The sequence below is a fragment of the Lepisosteus platostomus genome, chromosome 13 (assembly GCF_059453375.1).
Source record: "Lepisosteus platostomus isolate fLepPlt1 chromosome 13, fLepPlt1.hap1, whole genome shotgun sequence".
NCBI lineage: Eukaryota > Metazoa > Chordata > Actinopteri > Semionotiformes > Lepisosteidae > Lepisosteus > Lepisosteus platostomus.
The window spans coordinates 38,484,838-38,498,345 of NC_142623.1; the positions used below are offsets into that span (position 1 = coordinate 38,484,838).

At 38.0% G+C, this 13,508-nt stretch overlaps 2 protein-coding genes across 3 annotated transcripts; one reads left to right on the plus strand and one right to left on the minus strand.

Moving 5' to 3' along the window:
* Positions 1 to 552: 552 nt before the first annotated feature.
* On the minus strand, positions 553 to 6,663 carry LOC148650573 (polyadenylate-binding protein-interacting protein 2). The gene is made up of 4 exons (XM_088604547.1): positions 6,506 to 6,663; positions 3,792 to 3,936; positions 2,438 to 2,617; positions 553 to 2,249 (listed from the first exon to the last, which is right to left on the minus strand). The coding sequence occupies exons 2-4, from the start codon at positions 3,927 to 3,929 to the stop codon at positions 2,193 to 2,195; spliced, it is 375 nt and encodes a 124-aa protein (XP_088460673.1). The 5' UTR covers positions 3,930 to 3,936; positions 6,506 to 6,663; the 3' UTR covers positions 553 to 2,192.
* A 1,481-nt stretch (positions 6,664 to 8,144) lies between these two features.
* On the plus strand, positions 8,145 to 13,484 carry LOC148650574 (E3 ubiquitin/ISG15 ligase TRIM25-like). Of its 2 annotated transcripts, none has more exons than XM_088604551.1 (6): positions 8,145 to 8,727; positions 9,032 to 9,127; positions 10,078 to 10,308; positions 11,002 to 11,024; positions 11,593 to 11,738; positions 12,790 to 13,484. In XM_088604551.1, the coding sequence occupies exons 1-6, from the start codon at positions 8,170 to 8,172 to the stop codon at positions 13,308 to 13,310; spliced, it is 1,575 nt and encodes a 524-aa protein (XP_088460677.1). In that variant the 5' UTR covers positions 8,145 to 8,169; the 3' UTR covers positions 13,311 to 13,484. The 2 variants fall into 2 exon arrangements, with proteins under 2 accessions (XP_088460677.1, XP_088460678.1); XM_088604552.1 differs by having other exon boundaries at positions 11,593 to 11,726.
* Positions 13,485 to 13,508: the final 24 nt, after the last annotated feature.

Consider the following 13,508-nt stretch of genomic DNA (forward strand, 5'->3'; position numbering starts at 1 on the left):
TAATGTAATGTCCAAAATGCAGAGGTGTCAAGTCCAAGAGCATACACAAACTATAGCTAACTGGAATAAGCGCATGCAAGTCAGAATGACAGCATTTAGCTGAAAATAGCGTCTATAAGTGTGACCAAGTCCAGTCTGGAAGACTAGTTCTGCAGGTGTTCCCCAATTCACTGATAAAACAGTTGCAAAAAGCACAGGCCATTGATAACGTAATGAGTAGAGCACAATTAGGAATTATTTGCATCTCTTTCGTGTTTTTCCAAACACTCAACTGACTTTTCCCCACCCAAAAGTAAAGTCTGTTAAAAATGTTTAACTCTGATCTGGATCTCAGTTGACACACTGTTATAAGTGAAGAGGTGAGGTTAGCTGAGATCATGGGACATTAATTTCAAATGTGCAGCTGGAGAGAAAGAGGAATACTCGTATACATACGAGTTCCTTCTGAAGTGGATTGTAATTTTTTCCCCCCCCAAAGAAAATCATTTGCGACACCCATAATCACAAAGCGGATGTCACGGTTGTCATGGACTCAAATCTCAGTACACATGGTAAGCAATTGATTTGTTTTATTGTATACAGTTATACTGTGGTTTTAATTAACATTTATGGCACCGATCTGATACATAAAGATCCTGTTCATAAAGAACAGCTGAAGTTAAACGGAAGTGCGTGCAAGAACTACGTAGTAGCATCTTACAGACAGAGGAGTCTAATTGCCAACTACAGGTCTGAGGGAGCACGGCTCCCATATAAAGTACAAATGACAGAAAAATAAACGTAAAACAGGACAAGCTTAAAGTTAAACACAGACCCAAAAAATACATTCCACTAATTTATTTTTTAAATATTTTTGAAAAAATATAATGCTTTTTTTTACAATATTTTTCATTTTATTTCTTTTTTTGTGTTTTGTTTTTTTAAACTTTAACACTATTCACATTCAACACCACATGGCAGTGTCAACTACCAGGTTTTGAAAGAGGCTGGATAGGGAGGGATGGGAGAAGGAAGAGAAATAAAACCAGACCAAAAAAAAAAAAAACTTGCCGTGCTGTAGACATCCCAATGTAGTGTTTCTATAAACTGCTCAAAAAACCCAAAAGGTTTAAAGAGGATGACAAGTGTCCTTTTAATTTTTTGGGGCAGTTTATTAAATAGAAGTCAGAGGCACCATTCAAGGTACTGTAACAGAAAAATTGATCACCATACCCCCTTCCTCTCAGTTTCACTCTGCTGGGGGGGGGGAGGGGGAGACTTAGAGGTCATGCCATTTGAACAATCAATTAATAGAAACAAATCTGGCTATTTATTCCAAAGGGGGAGGGGGAACAGAAAATGAGGTAACAACTCGGGCAAACTAGAAATGTTTAGTTTTCCCAATACAAAAATAGGGTATTGCATTGAAACATGAACAAAAAAAAAAACTCAAGCATGTTATTGCTTCAAAAACTTAAAAGTGCATAAAATATAAAACAAAAACAGTGAGCAGTCAACATCTTAATGTGAAGAACTTTGAAACCATGGATGTATTTAATGGAGGCAATTTACTGCAAGCGTTCTTGAATACTCCAAATATCACTCAAGGCAGGACTGAACGTGTTCGAGGCATCAGCAAATATAAAGCATTAAAAAAAAACTAAAGACAACAGAAATATCAAAATCCCAATTTTCTGTAGAGCAGGAATGTTTTCTCAGTTTAAATGTCCCTTTTAAAGCATCTCAACTTCATAAAAATACTCTGCACTAAAAATAAGTCATTCTATTGCAGCCTTAAAACAAAATAGAAAGATGCTTTCATTATTAACAGAAATTTGAATGCTTCGGAAATAAAAAAAAATTCACACCAAAATCCTTTTAAAGACTAACATATGATTTTCGAATGTTTACATTAAGGCAACAACGACAAAAGAAAACTCCCAAAAACTTGCAGACATACCACCATCTTTGACTGGTGCCTCTTCCTCTGGGCTTGCAAAACCTTCCCCCCCCCTGCCAAAATCAGGACTTTCAGCTAAGAAAAGCTTTTGCTTCATATAACAGTCTCAGCACTTTAATTAAGCATGCAAGACTAACTGAAAACTTTGGCAATGCATTAAGTGTAACACAGTGACAAAGAGAAGCTTCCACAATTAATCTAATACTGGCTTCACAGTGTGGAGGTTGTGCTACATCCACCAAGAGGCCCAGATTCAGTACTTAACGCCAGGTACAAATTCTTTTGCATTTGGGTTTAAATTACTGTTGACCTGTAAAGAGAAAAATAAACATAGGATTAGACTCTTGTGAAAGTTTTCTTCATATAGAATTAATGATTTCTAGTACAGGTTTTAAGAGATGCATCTAAAAGTGAAACCCATAGAAGATGTTAAAATTTTACTTCGCTGCAATTGACATGATCTTCAAGAACCAGTGAGATGTTAACATGTGTACTGACCACAAGGTCTTCCAAAACAGTCCCATCACCAATGACCAATCCATTCAGCTGGTCCTGAAGTTGATTGATAGTCTGGGGCAGGTCTCTGGCTGGAATGAACCACTCATGCTCCTCTTCTTCTTCCAGCATCTCTTGGAAGCAACGCTCAATAAACTCCTCCTCCCAGAGTTCCTCTTCAATCTGGAAAAAAGGCACCGCATGAGAAGCTGAACAGCTCCAGTCCCTGAGGAATTTCTCAGCTTAGAATAAAGAGAGGTTCCACATTCTACTATAACACGAGAAGATACAGATGAGAAAAGGCCCCACTAACTCATATGGTAGTTAGTATTTAATTGATCCAAGGATCCCATCAAGTTATTTTTTTGATGAAGAATCCATGGCTTCAACATGGCTATCATCTAGTTTCAGGCATGTAAATGAGGAACTCCAAGGATATTTTAAGCAAGGGCTTCCTCACACGCGTCGCTCACGCATTGATTGATGCTGCACAGTCCTGGCTGCCAGAAAACAGACTTTGGAAAAACACGTGATTGGGAAACCATCCGCCGAGAACCCCAGAGGTGGGATACCCTTCTCAGGCTGCACTGCACAAATCACTTATCACACCTGTCAGTGCACGTTTGCGGGTTCAGGGTGCAAAGAACACCAACAATGGAGAAATGCAATATGGTCAGATGTGTAGCAACAACCTAAAGAACTCTACAGCCTTGACGGGCTATTTACAACAGTGAAGGGCTCTGGTAGTTATGCAACACTCTTAGGCACATTTTCTTTTAGGGTGACAAACCCTAATGCCCCCATCACATCATGACGACACATTTCTGGGATATTTTGAAACACCCAAGACAGCATTTTCCGCTTCTATTGCAGTTGTGAGTTGAACGATTGCCTACTGTTAGACCATGCCACAGAGCATACAGACAATACCAGCCCCACACAGCAACCCAATGCCCATGATTTTGCCTTGGCATTTCCATCTTTTTGTTCACTTCCTACTGTATAAACCTTGATGTATAATAATGAAAGTACCCAAAATAAAGTCAAGATAACGGGTAATGCAAGAAAAAACATTTTAACCAATTACAACAGAACCATAATTTTCATATCATAATATCCCTAATTACCCATTACTTCCAAACATCTTTTAAGTGCTGTTCACTTAACAGCTTGAAGAAATTTTGTAATCACCGCAAACCTACTTTTTACCAGGTGGTCATAAAATGAAATGCATGCACCTTTTTTCTTTTTAAGGAATCACTTAATTCACTTTATATAGCAATAATCAAACAAAAATGATCCAGGAATCATTGGTCATTCAGCTAGGGGTGCTGAAACAAGCCCGATTCAACTGTACCTGTCTATTAAACTCCTCTTCATTCTCCATCCACATATACTCAGCAAAGGGGTTGTCATCTTCGTGGGACTGTCCATTGATGATTACATCATCATTGACGATGCTTGGCATGTTGCTGCTGCGGCTGGGGTCTTTCATTGTTGCCCTTTAAAACAAGAAACACACATTATTATAATACAAGATCACTGTTCATCCACGGCCTCAATTACTAAAATGTTATGCTTTGTAGGTTTTGGTCATTAAAACCACATCAGCGCAGATTTTAGCCTATATCAAATAATCATTCTATAGTGAGAAGCAAAGACAGTATATATATATAAAAACTGAACTGGGTATCCCATATTAGGAAAGGATAGTTGAAACTAATCCTGGAGTACCCACCAATCTCCTCTGGTTTTCATTCCAACTGATTCATCACTTACATTTTTAATCCATTTGTGCTGCCAGAACAAATCTCCTTCAGAGGCATCATTTCACAGAAATATACTGACCACAATGGTGTTTTAACTGGGTTTAAAACTGTTACTCACCTATAGTCTTCTAAACATCTCTTAATCAATTAATAATATACAGATAAGTGGGAATGGCTGTCAAATGCTCCCAAGAAGTGCTCTTTGTGCCCACTGGTTAAATTCAAACATGTCATGGAAACAAATCAACTTCCCACACACACTTTAACCCCAGGAGGGGGGCAACTATAAGTGAACAGTTTAATATTTTAGACAGTTTTACCAATAGACCCCTTAATGCTTCCCTTATAATATAGCACACAATACTGATAAACTTTAAACCACTAACAGCACATCCTCAAGTGTATAGTGGCAGTCAATTCAACTTGGAATACAACAGATTTACAAAGTACAAAAGGAATACTTAGAGAGTTAAATGTACCAAATGAGACTGAATAATCATTGAAACCGTTGCATTTTATGGGCTACTGCAGCAGTATTTTTCAGTAAATGGCAACGTAGGGGACAACCCCCACCCGATTCATCACAAATAAGCAATGACTAACAGACCAGAGGACATGATTTTCCCCATATTTAAGTGCCCCACTAGCCTGCTGGAATCTATAGCAGATACAGTCCCACAACATAATCAGAAACTAAGGGGAAGTGCATTCAGAACCAAGGACAAGGGGCAATTCTTGAGTTGTGGAAGTTGTGGGGGGAAAAAAAAACTACTCTGAAGTCAACATCTTTTTTCATAAAAAGTGCTGGTAGAGGTCCTCACATCAATTAAGTCTAGCTGGTAACAATTAACCCTCTAGACTGATGTATCATTTCTTCCCTGGAATGGATTTGCACATTCCTAAAATGAACTGCAACGATACATTTATGTAGTATTGAGAGGTGTAGGTAATTTAAATTTTCATCTGCTTCGCAATGCACACACCCTCATTCCACCACTAGTCCAGTCACTTAATTTTTATGATGTATGTGATAATGTCCTAGACAGCTCCAAATGATTCATAACAAGTCTTCAAGAAAAGAAACTTTGGGAGACAAAAAAGAGTCAGTTTTACACCACCTCAAATAGGATAGCAGCAATTTACATTCATTATGAAGCCAGCAAACCATCTTCATTCTAGTTTTTTTTTTTTGCCGAGAGCATAAGGGACATATTTTAGTAATAAAACTTCGAGAAGTATAGATGCTTATAGCAAAATGAAATGTTACGCCATTCACAAATGTCTGAAAAGCTGTTGGTCTACAGACCGTTTCAAACCTCAAAACACTTTTTACAATATTGCACTGTCGTCCACTTCAAACGAATAAACCTTTAGCGCACTGATAGACGTACATCTGATGTATAGTTTAAATTATGTGTACTAAATGTACAAGTTTGACAGCTGTACTGTCAGCCGGTATAAATTAACCAGGTTGAATGAATCTTACGATAACTGTAGTAAGGCCTATACAATCAATGCAATTAAAACAGCACTCGTAGATGTTTGTACGCAGTGCTGAAGACAAATATCCGGTGCAAGTGATTGTAGAAAACTTACAACTAGACAATAATGATAGCAATTAGGAACACTTATTTCAATCAAGAAGAAATGGGGAACATTGCTTTATCAGGAAAAAAAACGCGTAAAACCTGCTTGGTCTTAAGTTTTAAGGTACGAGAGTCTTCTAAACTCAAACCATCGCGCACAGGTGCCTGACTTTGGAGAAAGAACATCGTATCATGTTAACAGAACATTTACGTGGGATATATGAATGACAGGAAACCCTTTGCAATACGAAACAACGCAAATTAACATTTCAAATCGACGTTATTCGTTTGGAATCTTTCTATAATACTTCAGGAATTAAGAAAGCATTTTTATACTACAAATGTTTTTCTTAAATAATCAGGAGGGCGGAGACTTGACTCCCGGATGTTTACCACAGACCAACACAAAACCTGTCTCTCGAAAAGTCAAAAGCGTGGTCAAAAGCACCAAAACGGACCGAGTATACAAGCCAGTACAGGATAACAGGACAACTGCAAACGCAGAAGCCACGCAAAAGCCAAATGCGACGATTTAGAAAGTGCTGCATGCCGCGGACAAACACGACAGCCCGAACCTCTTGTCTCTTGTGCAGCACCACCAGTTCTGCCATCTTGACTAAGTTGTCAAGCGCAAACGCACAGTTCCACCGAGTTTTGTTTTTTTATAAATCCGGAGGAAGAACGAGACGCACAAAAAGGGGGAAAACGTTTCCTACCGACAACGCTTAAGTGATGAGGGGAACAATTAAATGCTGCAGTCTGACAAGGTGCAAGACGCCCGGAGCTCCTTGGACAGTCAGCTTGTATTGATTTCAGGTCTAATGGCCGCTCTGCTTCTTTGTTTTGGTAACACTGCTGCACACCGCGCAACGTCAAGAGAGGGTAGACGCCGCCCCCCTTTTATGAGCTCACCAGAAAAAACAGGATCTGCCGGGATGTTGCATTTATTTAATTTAACCTTAAATTAATTGGCAGTGAATCTAGATCTGTTTTATGTATTGAGCAGAAAAGGCTATTTAGTTTATTGGGACTAACGTGGAATATTGTTAACTACAAAACATGTTTAAAGTAAGGATGCTTGCAATTGTCTTTGAAGTAGTTGTGAATTAATTATTACTCAGCGCTCATGGGACGATTGTTAATTTCCCATTAAGAATTCCCCAAACCCTTCTCGGATACCATACTGATTCTTTAACTTACATTAGTGTTACACTAGTATTAGTTTTAAAAATAAATTGTGTCCCTAAAGAAGCAACCCCAAATCGATATAAGTAAGGCTAATGAGAAGCGTTGATGACTGTTGGCATCAACAATACTTTACATTATACATTAGACTTTATACAAACATGTCCGCGCAGATCTGCCCTAATTGTGATGCTGATTGTTGTAACAGCACTATTAGATTTACATGACGCCAAGTATTTGTAACATGAAATAAATATGAAATGTAATGAAATAAAAGGGTGTTGTATCACAGCCTCCAACATTTCTCATCTCAGTGTTTGGATCATTAACCCTAACAAGGTTTTTCTTTTCTAGTGTCTACATTATATGACTTAAAGTAAAGGGATATTTCTTCATATGCCATGAAGCTGCCATGTCAACAAATTTATAATAACATAGTTATTATAACTATGTCTCCTAAAAGTCTCCTAAAAGAAAATATATTCAAGGTAAAGGTTTCATACCCCAAACATACTATAGTAACACCCATCCAGTTCTTTGCTATGATGAAGTGTTTTAAATTATACTATAGATTGCACCTGTATGGCTCCACAGCTGAAACGTAGTGTTTTCTTTCTTCTCTTTTCAGCATGGAATAAACCTATTACTCGTTCCTTTGAAATTATAGTGTTCATTCTACTTCTGTAACTTTTTATCTTTCAATAGTGACGCAACAGTATTCATTCCAGAAAAAAAAAAATCTGGAACACAATACATGAGACCAACAGGAAAACAGTAATGGGTGTGAAGATTCCTGAGGTGTTTTAGGAGAGTATTACTGGAGCTCTGAAAACCCGCACAACTAGTAATCCAGTTGAGTTGTTTCCAAGGGGTATAAATAGGACTTACACAGCTTTAAGATCAAAGATCCGGACATAACATTGTTAGGCTTCATAAAGAAAGCATAAACACAGCTGAAAAGGATTTGTGACAATAGCATTTTGAAACTGAAAGGTGATTGTGAAATATCTGGATTTAGAATGCTAAAGACATTTCATGGAAAGAATAAGCACTAAATTAGCTTGTTGTTGTTAAAAGACACTGCCTCTAGTAGGCGTGGTGAGATTAGTTCCAGCCCCTCCAGCTTGGGTGCTTATCATGCTTCTATGCTTTGTGTTTGTTCCTGTTCAGATTGTGGCTGCTGTTGAGCTGTAGCATGGAATCCAAGTGTCTTGAAGAGGAGCTAACCTGTGTGATATGTCTGGGCCTTTACAAAGAGCCTGCAGTTTTGCCCTGCCAGCACAGCTTCTGTCTCAGGTGTATCCAAGATTACTGGGTCAACAAGGATAATAAGGACGTGTACGACTGCCCTCAGTGCCGCTGTGCCTTTCCCAGTCCACCCAGCCTGGAGAAGAACTTCACCCTCTGCAACATTGTGGAGAAACTGTGGGTGCGCAGGTCTCAGCCTGACGTCTTGGTTCCTGGTGTCCTTTGTGATTTCTGCATGGACGTGTCCTCCCGCGCCTTCAAGACCTGTCTGAAGTGCGAAACGTCCTTCTGTTCCTTCCACCTACAGACACACATCACTAAGCTTGACCCGAAAGAGCACAAGCTTGTGAACCCCATTGGCTCCTTCTTGGAAAGGAAGTGTTCTGAGCATGGGAAGACCCTGGAGTTCTACTGTAGAGAAGACCAGTGCTGTGTCTGTGTGTCCTGCACTGTCCTTGGGAACCACAGGAATCATACTGTAATCTCCCTAGAGGAGGCAGCTAATGTAAGTCATTAATTTGTGATAGCTCATTCTTGATCTATAGAATCCTAGTATTATCTGCTTTGCCTTTGTACTGCATTCCCCTCTCTATGTGACTCCCTCCGTCACAAGGCTGAGTGGTGGTTTGTTTACCTTCTTTGATATACTGTTGATACTCTAAATTGATTTAATGATATTTTGACATGAATGTTCATATGTGCTTTACTCATTTTTTTTTTTTACTTCTGTGGAATAATTTGTGCTGCCATCAGATTATTGATAACCTGAAGCACCGTGTAACATCGTGGCCTGTGGATTTTTTTTCCAGGAAGAACTGGAGGAGGAGATATCAGGGATTCACGAAAACTTGTTTAATGTCAGCAGAGTGAAGCTGTTCCTGAAAAGGGCGGAAGCTGATTTAAAGGTATTTTTCAATGAAAGCAAAGACTTTGTAGATCAAAAATCAGTTTGTAATTCCAAAAGATTTCTTTTCATCTCAAGCAAAATGAAAGAGAAAACAAAGGTCTGTTGGAGAATGGTTTTTAAAGACATTCATTTAATTACACAAATGTTTTTTACTGAGGTTATCTTTGTGCTTGGATTTGAGGGCAACTGTTGTTTGCTCATTAATGAAACCTCATGCCAAAACAGAATATTTCCCGATAGGTATCCTACAAATACTGATAATGGCATCTGGATAACTCTCATTGAATTCTTCCCTATAATTCATCAATCCTGAGCCTTTCACCATGGCAACATAACACAGCACAATCAATCATGTATTGTGTGGTAAATAAGAAAGCTGTCCTGTTTTATTTACAGAAAAATGGTTGCCGGGCAAATGCGGCACCAGTTATTACAAGTTTCTGTTAAAACAAAAATGGGGAGTCGAATTTCCACTTTTAAAATGAGAGGGAGCGCAAAACAAATACTGGTGCAGCCATTGAGAGAAGACAGAGAAGATAAGAATTAGCTTGTAAGCTGATACAGAACATGATGGCTATAAATAGGGATTTCCTTACTCTGACATATAATCACTTCCTGATGAGATACACTGCAACACATTTTCTTTAACAGAGGGCCTATAAAAAATACAGTCAAAGATCCCATTACAAGCATGGTAATAAGGACCTTTGTATTTAAACTGCACTTCAATTTATGACTTGACCCACGATCCATGTGTTGATTTAGACTTTATCTATGGATTGCAAAGAAAAAGAGAAAAAAGAATTGGTAACTTCTTTGTGTAATCCACAGTCAAATTATCGGCAGGCCCCAGGGTTAAAACCTTCAGCCTGATATTAACATTAAACTTCAAACCTAGCCACTTTGTAGCGAGCATGACTGTTAATCCAGGGTTGTTTGACTTCCCAGGTGTCCATTGAGAACTTGAAAAAGCTCACGTCCCACATGTTCACGGAGCTTCAGAAACGAATGAAGGAGGATGAGCTGTACATGCTGAGGCAGATTGATTCGGAGGGGAGTGAGGTGGTGGCCAGGATTGAACAGCACTGCCAGGAGATCGAGGGAACAGCACAGAGCATGAAGCTGCGACTGGATGACATGCAGGACATGATGAACAGGGACCCATTTTCCCTCATCCAGGTGCAAGCAACTCCCTATTTAATGAGATACAGTAGGTCAACTGAGAAGACAGTTTAAATGATTAACTGGAGAGAGCCTGTTTTGTGCAATCTGAGTAATGTATCTTGTGGAAGGCTACTACAGCAGCATCCCATCCAACGCTTGAACCCACTACCATTAACTGCACTTCTGCCCCAAGAAATTCTGTTCTTTTTTTAAGAAAGGAAGTCACAAATTTAGTCTGGGATATTCATCAAAATTAACTATTTCTTTTGTACATATAGTATAACTCTTACACACAAACATGAAGACCCCTGAGCATTCAGGTCTTTCACCAAATATACCAAATAATATAAAACAAAACATTTAAAGATGGCTCCTCCTCAACTCTTATTTCATGTAGTTTTAAATTCTATACAAATATATCATCATTTTTCTAGACATGATCAAAAATGGCAGCAAAATGGCATGCATAGGGCAATCTATATGTATATTCAAATATCACTAAGGATCATTAAAAAATTCAACCTATATCTGTTTCAATTAGTATATTCCTTATTTAATAGTGGCAGTTTATCCTTTTGGTATGGTTGTAGATATCAAAGACAAAAATAATCACGCTCAATGAAGTTTGGGATGACTTCTTCATTTAAACAATTGTTAAAAAAATTAATTGTAAACAATTAAACAAGATACTTTTTTCCCCCATTGTAGGCTACTCATCAATCAATGTCTAGGTAAGCCAAGTCTTATTGTCTTTTAAAAGTGAATGGATACGTAATCTAAAGATATCGTAACTTACTAAGCAAAACAGGATAAATGCAAAACTGTTGTAGTTCTGGGCTGAAATATTTTAAGGTGTTTGGTCACACTTTAAACGCAATTAGAAAGGATTTTCTACAGTATATAATCACAAATGGGTTTTCTCACTTGAGTTCATAACATTAAATAAAGCATGGGGTTGGAGGTAGTGGCTAGCCAGAACATATACTCAGGAAATGGTTATCTGTCACATGAGGTTAGTTATCTACTGTTAGGACTTGGTGAGGACTAGATGAGAGTTTGATATATTTTAATATGTAAAACCACAGAATCCTCGGGGGGTTAACTGTCTTTTTCACATCACTGTATTTATGTATTTCATTCATGAGCATGCGTTAAAAACTAACAACAAAAAAGGGGGCAAACTACAATTCTGATTTCATCTTTGTCTGGTCTTAAACCTGAAACCAAGACTACCAAATGCCAACATGGAAACTTATGGAAAGGGTATAGAGGAAATACTTTCATTTTTTTCTGTGGTAGAGATAAAAAGAAAATGGATATTCTGGAGCCCCAACCCACTGATGTTACTTTGGACGAAGATAAAGTACTAAAAATCCTGAAGGAGAGGTTACACGAGACCCAGATGTACCAAACTGCAACATGGAACATACTGAGTAAAAAAAAACGTATTTTCATGTCTTTATCATTAATATTTCTATGTGTAATATACCTTAAACAGCCAATAATTATTTCCTGACACGTCAGAAGCAAAGAGTTTATATCAGCGGTTCTTAACCTTTACTGCAGCTGCACCCACTTGGTTCACAGAATGTTTTCACACCCTTGATAAAAAATCATTGAACTTAAGATATACCATAACTATAGAATGAAATAGATAGAATTATATATTTATTTAAATTTTGCAGTAAAATTAATTATACTGTACATGGAAAATCACAAACTTTTAAAAACATTTACCTTAAAATACACAGGTAAGGTGAAACAAAGTAGTTGTACTTATTTGCCTAGGCTTAATTTGTTTTAATTGATTTACCATCCCCAAAAATTGGGCATGTCTCACACTCCCATGTGGTAATTCTTTTTACTTCTGTATAGCTCTCATAAGTTCATTTAAAGCGTCACTGGCCACAGCTAGTTCATGGCCAACCTCAGGGGTGACAATTGTACTATCTGACCCTTTTTAAATTTGGCTTCAATTACATCTCTGCTTATGCTACTTCAGACTGCTGCTTCTTCATCAGCTTTGTAGATCCTATATTTTCTCAAGTCATGTAGTACTTAGTACTCCAATCTTATTTCAATTTATTTTAGTCATTTTAGTTTAGTAAAATAAAATGCTTCATCTGCTAGACATTCAGCTTTCTTCACGTTTTTGAGCTGAAATTGTTAGACATTAATAACAATTGAGCAACGTGCTGAATCCATCACTATGCCTTTGACTAATGCCAAATATGCTTTATTAGTGCAGTAGTGTTTTAAGTTCACAATCCTTAAAAAAAAAAGTAAGGTCAGCAATTACCTGTTCTGAAACTCATGTGAGGAAACAGTCATATCCTCATCATTCCTCTGTACTGATAGGATGAATTGACTTATTAATATTTTATCATCAAAAATAGTAGTAATAACCTTTATTAAGAAAACCTGTACAAAATCTACTTTTTATGGACATTTTCTATGATATGCTATAACACCAACATGTTTTTACTATTTTTTTAGTTCGTCAGAGCTTGACCTTTGATGTGAACACCACCCATCCTAACTTAATTGTATCAGAGGATCAGAAGACTGTGAGCTGGTCAGACTCCAGACAGGCTTATCCTCCGCATCAGGAAAGATTCAGCTTCGATCCGCAGGTCCTTTGCACCAATTTCTTTCACTCTGGAACCCACACGTGGGATGTGTGTGTGAGCGGCGACTCATTCAAGATTGGAATTGCTTACCGGAGCCTGGACAGGAAAAAACTTCTGCCTTCCTTTTTAGGGCACAACAGCATGTCCTGGTGCATCAGTTACATCAAGGGAGACATTAAAGCTTGGCACCACAACATCTGCACCAATGTGGCCCAGATCGATAGCCCTCCTTGTATCAGGGTTCATTTGGATTATGAGGCTGGGACACTTGCTTTCTACCACACAGCCAATACCTTGCTACACTTATATACATTCAAAACAACTTTCAGTGAACCAGTATATCCAGCTTTCAAGTGTGGGGAAAACACATCTATTACACTTTGCTAAATTGGAGGCCCTTTTCTATAAGAGTAGTAGAGCAGAAAACAATTCATCAACCGTTTCCCCGACCTAATTTTGGTATTACTGTTAATTTATTTCCATTTTGCCCTATGTGAGTGTAATTATTTCCCAATGAAAATGCTGTAAAATTAAAAATAAATGTTCATTTACAACAGCACAGGAGGAATTTCTCTAGGTAGGTGA

What these genes read in the sequence shown, in the direction of transcription:
- LOC148650573 (XM_088604547.1), bottom strand. Translation starts at nt 3,929, where the DNA reads ATGAAAGACCCCAGCCGCAGCAGCAACATGCCAAGCATCGTCAATGAT. An exon ending in AAGAGGAGTTTAATAGACAG is followed by an intron (nt 2,618 to 3,791) that starts GTACAGTTGAAT and finishes CCTTTTTTCCAG; the next exon opens with ATTGAAGAGGAACTCTGGGA. An exon ending in CTGTTTTGGAAGACCTTGTG is followed by an intron (nt 2,250 to 2,437) that starts GTCAGTACACAT and finishes TTCTCTTTACAG; the next exon opens with GTCAACAGTAATTTAAACCC.
- LOC148650574 (XM_088604551.1), top strand. Translation starts at nt 8,170, where the DNA reads ATGGAATCCAAGTGTCTTGAAGAGGAGCTAACCTGTGTGATATGTCTG. An exon ending in GGGCGGAAGCTGATTTAAAG is followed by an intron (nt 9,128 to 10,077) that starts GTATTTTTCAAT and finishes TTGACTTCCCAG; the next exon opens with GTGTCCATTGAGAACTTGAA. An exon ending in CATACTGAGTAAAAAAAAAC is followed by an intron (nt 11,739 to 12,789) that starts GTATTTTCATGT and finishes CTATTTTTTTAG; the next exon opens with TTCGTCAGAGCTTGACCTTT.